This window comes from Belonocnema kinseyi, chromosome 5, assembly GCF_010883055.1.
Source record: "Belonocnema kinseyi isolate 2016_QV_RU_SX_M_011 chromosome 5, B_treatae_v1, whole genome shotgun sequence".
Classification (NCBI taxonomy): Eukaryota; Metazoa; Arthropoda; class Insecta; order Hymenoptera; family Cynipidae; genus Belonocnema; species Belonocnema kinseyi.
In genome coordinates, this window is record NC_046661.1 from 26,568,336 (window position 1) to 26,580,150 (window position 11,815).

Below are 11,815 nucleotides of genomic sequence, written 5' to 3' on the forward strand. Positions count from 1 at the left end.
TCTATCGCTGCAAGTCGCCAGCATTCTCCAAAATGTTTATTTTACGACTTCTACGATTCCTCGAAACCGCCTGCCTCAGCTCAAGTTAGCTTCAGTATGATTTCCATAATAATTTTCACTTCACTATTAGGAATTAAACCATTTTTTTTCTGCATACATACTTTTTTGAAAAAAGTAGTTTGTCAAGATATTTCGTCCTAGTATTAATTGATTTAGGAATTTCTTTTGTGTGATTTTGTAACGTTTTAAACGCCACAAACAAGGTTTTTTTCATGAAAGTAAAATAATAGCATTTCACTTAACTAAGAAAACATTCTTCTTGCACATTTTCAAAAACTTCTAAGCCAACTCACAATTTTTTTCGCTGGGCCGAAACTGTTCGATTGCTTTGAGTATTTTCACTCCTGCAGAGAGTACAGAGTGCTTACTTATCATTGATACATTAATCCTTTTGAAGCAGTATTTTGATAATAAATAAATATTGCTATAAGAAGTTCTTAAAAGAATTATTTTATAAATATGCGAGTACGTATGTCGTATTCGAAAAGCTTTTGTTGGACTTATCTGGAATTTTCCATTGGGTGATAGGAATATTCTGATACATATTCTGTAACCTGATAACGTCATTCAACCTTTATTTTTAATTGATTTAACTTCCGATAAACAAATTACAAGCGTATCGAAAAGATTAGCTCACTTGTTTAAAACCCGAGACAACAGGCTAAACGCGTTTCAGTAAACATAACGTGACTCGGAGCAAAAATGTAATCAGAATGTTGAAGGACTTTCATACATACACATCTCTAACCGGAAACATCTTTCTTTTTCTCGAATAAATTCAATTCACTTTCTTCATTTCATAATTAAGGACTACCTAAAAATGTTTTGTACTGACGATGAAACTTTTAAAGTCAATTGTTTCATTAAAAAAGGTGCTTAGGGTCATGTGACGAGTGGTCACGTGACCAGATTCCTAATTTACCCTCACTTTTTTTTTCCCAACTTACTTCTACACGAAGCGCCACATCGAGTTAGAAATATTGGACAATAAATAAAAAGTACTAAGAAACGAGGGTCTGATCCTACATTTAAATAATTATGGTAAGGTAGGAATCTGGTTACATGACCCACTCATCACATGGTCTTAAATTTTGTTATCCCAATTTGGTCCAACTACTTTGCAGTTTTTCTAATAGACTTTGATTGAATTTGGAGTGGCAGGCTTATATTGAAGACTCATAGCGGCATAGCCAATGGCTTGTTCTAAATTGGAAAATGTGACTAAACAAATTTTGGTTTTGTAGAGCGAGAGAAGGACAGACAATACGGAGAGATCCCTGTGGAGCCAATAAGCAGCTGCAGGGATGAGAATGGCTACGTGCCAACAGTTGGACGCTGGGGCAGTGAATGGCCAAGTTGACTCACGACGACGGAAATTTGCTGTCAGCCGTCTGGACAGGCTCGCGGGCCCTGGATCAGGAATGTGCCTCTACCTTTGCCGGTTTGGGCACACTACGAGTCTCCAACCTTGAATGTTCCAACCATTGAACAATATGAGGAACTAGCGGGATGCGTTGAACTCGAAACGCAGCGCTTATTGCGCGAAAATCGATACGATACCGTCGATAATTTTCTGAGGTTGTTCATTAAGTATTTTTTACTTTGCAATTTCGGAATTGTGTAATTCAGATACTAATCATTTAAGTTTCTTTATTAGGTTCTACAAATTTTTCAAAGAGAGCGATGAAACTCTAATGGACCGCTTCTACCGAAAATATCAACCAGTCATTACTCCCCAACATCACACTTGCGTTGGGCTCGGCTTTGAGTTGCTGAATCGATTGTGCAAGTTAAGCAAAAAGTTCTCTGGAATAGAAAATGGCCTTTACTTGGTATCGTGTGAAGAGGTATGTCATAGTTATATTCGATACGTATTTAACTTAAGAAAGACAGATGGCCACGGTCTTCAGGTTCAGTTTTATTTTAATTTGTAAAATGATGAGAAACCAAGGATTGACAATTTGCGAAGACAGGTGTACCGTTGTTCTGAAGCAAAATGAAATTACTTCACGTATTTTAAATTAAACTAGTTTCCTGTAGTAACTGGTAGATTATATTAGACAATAAACCTGTTAGCTCACATTCTTTCTCAAAACCCCCAATTATCTCAACTCGCATTAAGCCTCCAAATGAACTCTGATGTGCTCAACCCGATGGGTTTTTTTTCAATACCTAAAATCGCCTACCATCTGCAATCAGGTTTATATTAGAAACGCATTCGCCTAAAGATTTGTCTAGGGAAGTAGTAAACTGCAGATTCGAATTATTCGTAAGGTTATCTCTATCCTAAAATCCATGCTAGTATAAAAAAAACTGACCCTATACTAAAAGTAGACGAGAAAAGTGTTCCTGCTTATGAATAAAATGAGAAAATAACATTAAATATTTCGTCATATAAAATGGTTGTACATTATTTCCAGACTTACTTCTTGAAATTTAAAGACACTGACAAAATACTTCAGACCTACTCTCTCATCAAACAGCGATGGGTCATACCATAAAAATAAAGTTAGCTTCTACTATCTGCGAGAAAAGCATAGACATCTGCCTTTGAAGCTTAACAACTCAGTCAAAAAAAATGCTAGCGCAACAAAAAAACTGTCCTATGAAAGCTAAAAGTGTTCTACGTAAATAAGCTTGAAGACGTTTATGTAAAAAAAAATTTGTGCTTACCAGACTGAAAAATGTAAAAAAAGTAAGGATTTTCGGGTACATTTAAGAACGGTCAAGTTTAGAGCATTATTTCTTATACAAGGGGCGATGGGAAAAATTCATGAGTATGAGGTAAACTGTTGTGAACCAGTTTCAGTTGAGAAATTTAAAAAATAATAAAAATTGTTAATTAAAAGTATAAAAATGTGCAACTTTATTATCTTCAGTTCTAATACAGATATTAAAGCGATTCAAACTGTAATGGATAGGCTCTGTAATTATTTTTAATCGCACGGAAGGATGTGATAGTCTTATTTTTTGTGAAAATCGCGATATTTTTAGACATTTTTTTTGGTTGGAAAACAAGTGGCAGAAAGCAGGAGGGGCCCGTTGTTTGTTTTACTGCCGACCGCTGGTGCCTTTCTTCGACCCGTGGTTCTGAATCCTTGGATGACACCTGCTCATGGGTCGAAGAAAGGGACCAGCGGTCGGCAGTAAAAAAAACGTGGCCCCCCTGCGTTCTGTCACTTCTTTAACAAAAAATATCGCGATTTTTACAAAAAATAAGACTGTCACATCCTTCCGAGAAATCGGAAATAATTACAGAGCATATCCATTACAGTTTGCAGTTTGAATCGCTTTAATATCTGTATTAGAACTGAAGATAATATATTTGCGCATTTTTGTAGCTTTAAGCAACAATTTTTTTTTTCTATTATTTCTCAACTGCAACTGGTTCACAACAGTTTTCCTCATACTCACGAATTTTTTCAAATTTTTCCCATCGCCCCTTGTATAAGAAATAATACTCTGAACTTGTCTGTTCTTAAATATACCCGAAAATCCTTACTTTTTTTTTTACATTTTTCAGTCTGCTAAGTAGAAAATTTTTTTTACATAAACATGTTCAAGCTGATTTACGTAGAACACTTTCAGCTTTCATATGACTATTGTTTAGTTGCGCTAGCATTTTTTTTGACTGAGCTTTTAAGCTTCAAAGGCAGATGCCTATGATTTTCTCGCCGATAGTAGTGTCATTTATAATTTTTACTTAAGCAATTATGTTTTGATTAAACAGACGATTGGAGACATCTCAGGGTACGTGGGAGGTCCTCCAGCAGCTGACAGTGGCGAAAAAGAACACGTTCTTGTATGCTTGAAAATTCAGATTGATGGGCGTCGAGGTATCATGTTACTGGATCCAGGTTATCACATTGCCCGGGTGATTACGGTAATGGCAGATAAGATGTACCCGCACACAGGTTGGTTCACTCAGTCGGACGAGTCTGAAGTTAAGAAAGAGTACAACTACGTTTTATGCGCCGAAGACCCTTACTATGTCGAGTGGCACGAAAAGCAAACTAGCCCTAGTGCCTTGGAGCGATCTCAGGTCGCTCTAATTTACGTCGAAAGACCATATCTTACTGCCATTGATGTCACGGAACGAAGAAACATAGTCTACAATTTTAGGAGTTTGTTAGCCAGGGATAGTAAGGGTCACGTTGTTGCTGGATTTTACTTCAAAGTCACTATGAACCCACCTGATGAACAGGATTTTACCATTTTCTACCAGGCAATTGAAGGAAAGAAGAAGAGAAAGCTGTCATTAAGCAAGTTCTTCAACCATGCCAAGGTGCGTTAACTCATTTGGCGGATATCAGCTCTACAATTTAGCGATTCTGGTTTAACTACTTCAACGAACCATCTTTTTTTGCACATCTTCCTTTAATTATTTTTGCAATGTTTTTTTTTTTTATATTCTTTGCAGATTAATTCAGATGAAGCAGATGTTGTGAGAGAGTGTGCTCGTCAGTTGGGAATGAGTCAGAAGGATTTAGAAGATCTCCTGGCAGCTCTGGCTACGGTAATGAGAGATGCAGCGTTTGTAGCACAGCTTTTGACGATTAATTCGAGAATCAACACGTTGGCGGAAGACAATTAACAGATGTCAACTCACCCCGCGTGGTTCAACAGAAAGTTATTTTACTTAATCAGCCTATGCTTATTGTTAATGTCATTTTCCTACTTAGTTTATTTTATGTATTGTTATTGGGCTAATTATTTCTTCAGGTATTATGGACTTGGGTTGGAGTACCTAGTTAAATCTTACTTTTTTAAAGCCAGGGATGTAGTTGTATAGGCATTAGATTATTTTTTCTTAATATAAGTTTATTATTTAAAGAGATGTGAATTTTCAATAAAATTGACAAGCATATAAAGTGGGACTTCGATCAATGTAGCCCTTCATAAATGTTATGAGTTCACTCATAATATACATAATCTAGCTTTAGGTTGCACATTCATGTTTAATGTTTATTTTTAAGCGGTTAAACTAACCATAGAATTCGATAGGAACCACTAGAAAGAGTTAACTTCAATTTATAAGAAAATAATAAAAATTTGTATGGACTTTTGACGGCTACTCGACATGCGAAAACATGGCGCGTTAGGGTGGTCCAAAAGTATGCGTGTAGAAATTCAATTTTTGGTAAACGATCCCCCCAAGTGTTAGTTTTACGAAAATATGAATTCCACATTTTTTCTACTCGATCAACATTAACCCATGACCCCAACCCCGGATTTTTAAATTAAAATGTTGTTGGAAAAGCGCTGTTTTCGAAAAAATGGAAGAAAGAAATAATTGTTACTTTTTGTAAATTAGTATTTAGTCACCTTTGAGGAATGTGCAAGAAATAATTTTCACGTAATAACTCAAGTTGAACCAACCAAATACCTTCCCTACAAAAAAAGATTCATTAAAAATCGATTGACTACAATTTAAAAATGAAGTCGACAATCGAGAATTTTGGTAAAACGCAATTCAAGTCAAATATGGTGAATTAAATTTAATATCCAATTGTTAAATCGTAATTATAAAATTTATCAGTGAATTGAATGTCTATACCTGCAGTGAATTGTAAACATTCACTAGAACTATAGTGCGGTCTACTACACTGCATTGTTTCGCAAGCCAATGAGCCGTCTTTTGAAGTTAATTGACGACTTTCAATTTAGAGTGAGTTTTGTAAATATTTTTGTATTATCCAATAGTGGTTAATATAAAAATGGAGATAAGTCATGGGATGCATTTAATTGCACGTAAATTTAGAGACCGGAATTGCTTTCAATTGAAGTAATGTAACAAAATTTTCATTCATTGGATTATAATATAATACAATATTATTAAATAATTATTGTGGTTAATTGATAATGCGGAATAAAATTTGTTATTTAATATTTACCTTAGGTCTATAGTTCAGTAAATATTTATTGTTTTATGAGAATAAAAACTGACTTCGGACATATAAATGAATAATATAATACAAATAATATTTAGCGAAATTTGTTAAATCAAAGTAATTATTAAAACTTTCAATTCAATATTTAAAGTAATATAATTAAATCAGAAAAAAGTGAGACAATGGTCGTGGGGGCTAAAGTGTAGGCTTTGGACCCACTCCTTCGGCTTGCGGGTTCGATTCCCGCCTCGCACTCTGGAAGAGTCTCGATGGCCCATGCGGTGAACACTAGCCTAGCAAGGGAGTTGTTCATCTCCGGAGAGTCGTGGGACCGGTACCTCTAGAGAAAAAGGTTTTCTCTAAGTACTTAAGGCTGTTGCTCTTGGTGGTTCGGAACCCACCTTAAACTGTAGGTCCCCCTTCCACCACCAAGTAAGTGTGGAGGGTGTGTAAAGGAATAGAGAAGGTGTAAGAAAAATGTAAACCCTTAGGGGACACATTAGAAGCTTCCATTCCATAATTAAATCAGAAAATAGTAGAAAAACCCTCTTGTTGTTAAAATTAAAAATTCGTGAATTATGTGAATTTAAGAGTATAATAAATAAAAAAAGGTGTAATTTCTACTAAATTCAAATTAATAGAAACGTTTTTCAATAAAAAAATTTAGTCTACATTGACAAAATGAAATGTAACGAATTTTTAATAATTTTTGAACTTCGAAGATTTAGTAAGTACATTAAAAACAGTGATATGGGTGAAGATGTTGTTTCTCCAGAACACGAATTAATTATGTAAATTACTGTGGGTGATAACAGAAGGAAAAATTTGAAGCAGGTGCATGTTATATAGACAACAATAATGATCTGTCAAATAGGCACATTTTTCTTTTTTATTCATGTTCATTTCACAATATAAATTTTGAAATAAAGCAGTAGGGATAATACATTCGAACCATGTACAATGAATAATTTTAAATTATGAACATTTACGATTTACTTCACATGAAACAAGGTTTAAAATCGTAGAAATTTTAAAATCTATGAAAAGAAAAATTTAGAATAACAAGAATGATAAATTCAACTATTACTTAAACCTAAGAAATAATTATTTTATGTTGCTGAGCATTTAAAATGACCCAAGTTTAGGTTAAACTGATCTTCAAATTCAAAGATTTAAAACTGAAAAAATTTCAATTTTCAGTAGGTATTATAAACCAGGAAAATTTTTTATTAAAGCATTAAAATATATGGTACCGGAAAAAGTTTACACATGTAGTGATTAAACTTGAACAAGTATCGACGTTTAAATTTGGAGTTTCGTAAAATGAGCAATTTCGAATCTACTCCTGTTCGAAATAGGAAATTAAGAAGTGTGAAAATGTTGAAAAAAAAAACAAAAATGCTTATTATAAAATTAAGCAAATATTTGTTATATTACTTAATATTTCAATTTAAACTTCAAATTAATTGGAAAAAACATTTTATTGTTTATTTTCATTTTAAGATCCCTCAAACGTGTTTGGATCTTTACATACATACACATTTTGTGTTCCAAAGTCAAGAACCATAACTTTGTCCAATACTTCGGTAATAGGTGTAAAAACTGTATCTTTCGCACGTCTAATTATGAAAATGTGTGGCAGTGCAATAGGTAACTCATTCCCGACCATCAAGTTTTCCATTTGTATTTTTGTGACGAGCAGATAACACTTCTCTTCAACTGTTTTAATGATGTCAACAATTTGAACGATGCTTCCAGTTTTCAGTTCGACTACAGTATCATTAACTCGTTTCGCACTATTATAATTTACGCTGTGAAGAACCTGATGGTTGTATATACATTTACTATATATTTTTGCATCAGGAAAAATGTTATAGATGGAAATTTTACCCTTAACGAAGAAGACCACATCTTCAGTGACATATGCAGAAGCATTTTTTTTTACTAGTGGAGAATAATGATTCTATATAGTTATTTAGAATAAGTAGAAGGGAAGTGTTGGTCATATTGCATTTATAATGCAGCAATTTAAGTGAATTTTTAGACATTTGTTGGTCAATGCATTTCGTACCATTTGCCAATTGCTTTAACGAAAATATGAAATCTTCGTAGGGAAATGCAGAATTTGCCCACAATGGCCCTGAATACCAAACAGACTGTAAAAGATGTTGAGTCAAATGTATATTAAATCGCATTAATGGGGTATCGCCTAAGATCCGAAAGCTGTGTACAAATTCGTCTAGATGATTTTCATAATGTCGAAGTTCGTCTTTCGAAATGCTGTTTTTTAGTAGAATAAAGATACTTCTCACAAAAAGCGCATAAGTTAGCAATACTTCAGATCGAATCAAGTCCATGCAAATCTCTATAGGTGCAAAGTTCGGTGTCGAACGTGAGAGCGTACCTTTTTCATCTCAGCCAGAGCGACCATTGACATATCTTGCATCGTTTCGGTGCGGAAGACGGTGTGAAGTGTTATAAAAGAGCCGGTGTAGCATCGTCGGTGAGTCGGCTCTGCTACATGTTGCGTAGACCAGCCTCTTATAGAGCCGAAAATGCACGAGCATTTGTTAATAGCACTGGCTATTAGGAGGAGTTTTTAATTCTTATTAAAACTTCTTGCGCAATTTTGTTGCAAAAATTTTTTTTAAGTTTATGTTGGTTTACAAAACGTGCTTTCAAATTTGCGCAACTTTAACAGATATTGAGGAATTTTGAAACGATTTGTAAATAAATAAAACTTGTAAAGATTTTTTTTAAATTTTGTAAGGTGTCACGGAAATGAAAAAAATTCTTTTAGGTTTCTACAAATAATGAATATAATTTTTTATCTTGAAAAATTAATTTTAAGGCAGTATTTAAAAAGATTTCAATACATTTTAAACGATGTCAAAAATTGTCAATGAAGAATCTGGAAGATTTTAAGGCAACCTTTTTAATTTTTCCGAATTTAAAAGAAAAACAGGAAAAATTTGAATAATTTTTAATGATAAGATGGCTTAGAAGGTCTGACAAGATTAGAAACATAACTTTTTCAAGATTCGTGTGAAAATTTTTGTTAATTTTTTATTAAAAAAAAGTACTTTAAGAGAAAATTTAAAAAAAGTTTCTAAACATATAAATTGATTTCAAAAAATTTAAAAGGTGAGTGTGGAAGATTTTAAAGCAAAATATTTCAATTTGGTAAAATTAATAAACAAAAATCCGCCCGCTTCGGGGGCACATTCTCAAAGCGTGCTGCGCGCGCGGCTCGCTTCGCTCGCTAGTTTGAGCGCGCGACTGTTGGTTCTCGTGCTTCGCGCTCAATAATATATTTATCTCGCGCTCCACGCTCGGAATTTTCATTACCCTCCACATTTGTGTACAGACCACAATGCGAAATTTTCTACATTCTATGTTAAAAAATATTATATCAAATGTCTATTACAATTTTTTTTGTGTGTACCCAAGTGCGAATTGCCGGAGTTGAATACACGGCCCAGTGTTGGTGCAATTTTGGCAGCCAAAGGTCGGCTAAAGTTATTGGGCCAATATCGGCATTTTAATCGGCTCAGTGTTGTGCCAGTGCTGGCAGCTTATATTGGTTATTTATATTTGCCGATCCTCCACCGATACTTGGCCCAGTATCGGTAATTTATTGCGACAAGTCTCACTTTTAGTACGGAGAGCCATGTTTCACCAGGATCTGCCAAAGTCTGGCCCAGTGACGGCACACTACTGGGCCAAGTGTCACTTTTACCACGGCAAACCATGTTTTATTTAAATCGGCCCAATGTTGAGCCAGTGCTGGCAGCCTATATTGGCTATCTATATTTTCCGATCCTCCACCGACGCTTGGTCCAAAATCGGCACTTCATTTCGCCAAGTCTCACTTTTAGCACCTAATAAACAAATCTTACACGAAAAATTTAAAAAAAAATTATTGAAATATTGTCAAAGTTCACGATGAAATTTGTTAAGTTCTGTCATTAAAAATTTTTAATGTTTATGAAAAATTACATTTCCTGTCATTGCAAAAAGTTGTAAAGTAGGCTACAACGGACAAAAACGAAATATTACGCAAAGAAAAATTGTAATCGGTTTAAATAATTTATTTAAAAATTATTGTATTGATATTCCTGTTAACAGTTCGTGTATTTTACATTTACACAACGTCACATAATAATAAATAATTATAAAAAGAGAGCTTAAAATTTGGTTCTTTAACTTTTCTGAACTGCAGCTTGTGAGGATGACTTTTTCACTTAGTTTCAACTTGTCGGTTTAGCGCAGTGGTTTGCACTCCCGACTGCTAGGTGATAGATTTAGGTATATAGATGTAGGTTCGATACCCCTTAAGGTTAGAAATTTTATTTGTAATATATATGTATTCAATCTAAACAGGACCATTAATATTTATATTCAAAGTACTCGCAATCAATTAATAATTATTTCTATATACCTTTTTTGTCATATCCTTAGACCTTAGACTATAGCAGTATTGGTACCCAGTGTTGGACCGACAATGGCAGCCAAGGCTTGGCTGCCAAGTCAAGGCCATAGTTATCAATCCGGCAAAGGTGCGACGACGGCAGCTAGGTTTGGTTCAATACTGGTACCCAGTGTTGGGTCGACAATGGCAGCCAAACCTTGGCTGCCAAGTGCAGGCCATAGTTATCATTCCGTCTTTGGCGCGATAATGGCAGTCGAGATTCGGCAATATTTTTGCCGACTATGGGCCAATGTTGGGCCTATGTGACTTCGCACTTGGGTAGCTTGGTCTGGTACTGCTTATTCTGATATTGCAAAATAATGTTCACATTTTATTTTTCCTGATCCTAATAGGGCCCTGCTGTGGTTTTTTAAACATTTTCCCTTTTCTTAAGTGAAGCTGAACACTTTTTTTAAAATTTGTCATTGAAGAAAGTTGTCAAAGTAACTACGGCCTTGGGGATTACATTCTCATTGCGATAATCGCACTTCGTGCTTAACAGTTACGTTATACAGGCTCTATTTTTTTAAATTTTGGGCTAATCAAAAAATTCGGCTAGAATAGTTTTTAAATATATTTGGTATCTAGTGAAATTTTTGAAGAATGTTTTTGAATTTATGAAAAAAATAATTTGTTATATTTCTTGAAAATTTTCACATTTTTGAAAAGTATATAACTTTTCTAATTTTCATCAAAATAACAAATTTTATTGAGATAATTTGCAAGTATTTCACCGATCTATAAGAAACTTAGACAAAAATTAAAAAATTTAAAATTTTTGAAAATGCTTCCAATTTTTTAATTTTTGTTCGAAATATCTGATTAACGAACTTAGCCTTTATTTTGGGTACCTTCAGAAGTGTACCAAATGCGGACTCGATTGGACAAATCCTTCAAAAGTTAGCGTGGCTACAACATTCAGGTAACCATACATACAGACAGACACCGATGAAATTTTATGATTTTCGGATTCTGTGAGTGCCGTAAGGTAAAGATCCGTTAAAACCAGAGATCGAAAATTTGGACGATTACATTACATTCTCAGGAATGAGAATGTGAAAATAAATAAAATCGAGTAAATAAACTTTAGGAGGTTTAAAGGAATTCTGAAAGATTTAAAGCAGATAAAACTATTTTTCCTCAAATTCATCAGAAAAGTGTAGAATATTATAAGTCATTTTTTGTACATCTTGAATTGGGGAACATAATTCTTACTAGGCCTTCTTGTGCGATTTTGTTACACAATTTTTTTAAATACGTGATGGTTTAAAAAATATACTTTCAAATTTGAGTAAGTTCTTCTTTATTCATAATGTGTCCCCTAAGGGTTTACATGACTTCCATTCCTTACAATCTTTCCGTTTACATCTATATATTTTTTACAATCTTATCC

General features: G+C 34.1%; 1 protein-coding gene across 2 annotated transcripts in view; it reads left to right on the forward strand.

Moving 5' to 3' along the window:
* The window catches only part of LOC117172815, a 14,536-nt gene extending 9,605 nt beyond the window's left edge, over positions 1-4,931 (forward strand). Inside the window, exons 1-5 of one of the 2 annotated variants that reach the window (XM_033361059.1) lie at positions 623-932; positions 1,305-1,638; positions 1,718-1,907; positions 3,791-4,345; positions 4,481-4,931. In XM_033361059.1, the coding sequence (XP_033216950.1) occupies positions 1,755-1,907; positions 3,791-4,345; positions 4,481-4,654 (882 nt within the window). In that variant the 5' untranslated portion in view covers positions 623-932; positions 1,305-1,638; positions 1,718-1,754 and the 3' untranslated portion in view covers positions 4,655-4,931. Of the gene's footprint in view, positions 1-622; positions 933-1,304; positions 1,639-1,717; positions 1,908-3,790; positions 4,346-4,480 lie in introns of those variants that run through there. The other variant, XM_033361058.1, reaches the window with a different exon arrangement.
* Positions 4,932-11,815: the final 6,884 nt, after the last annotated feature.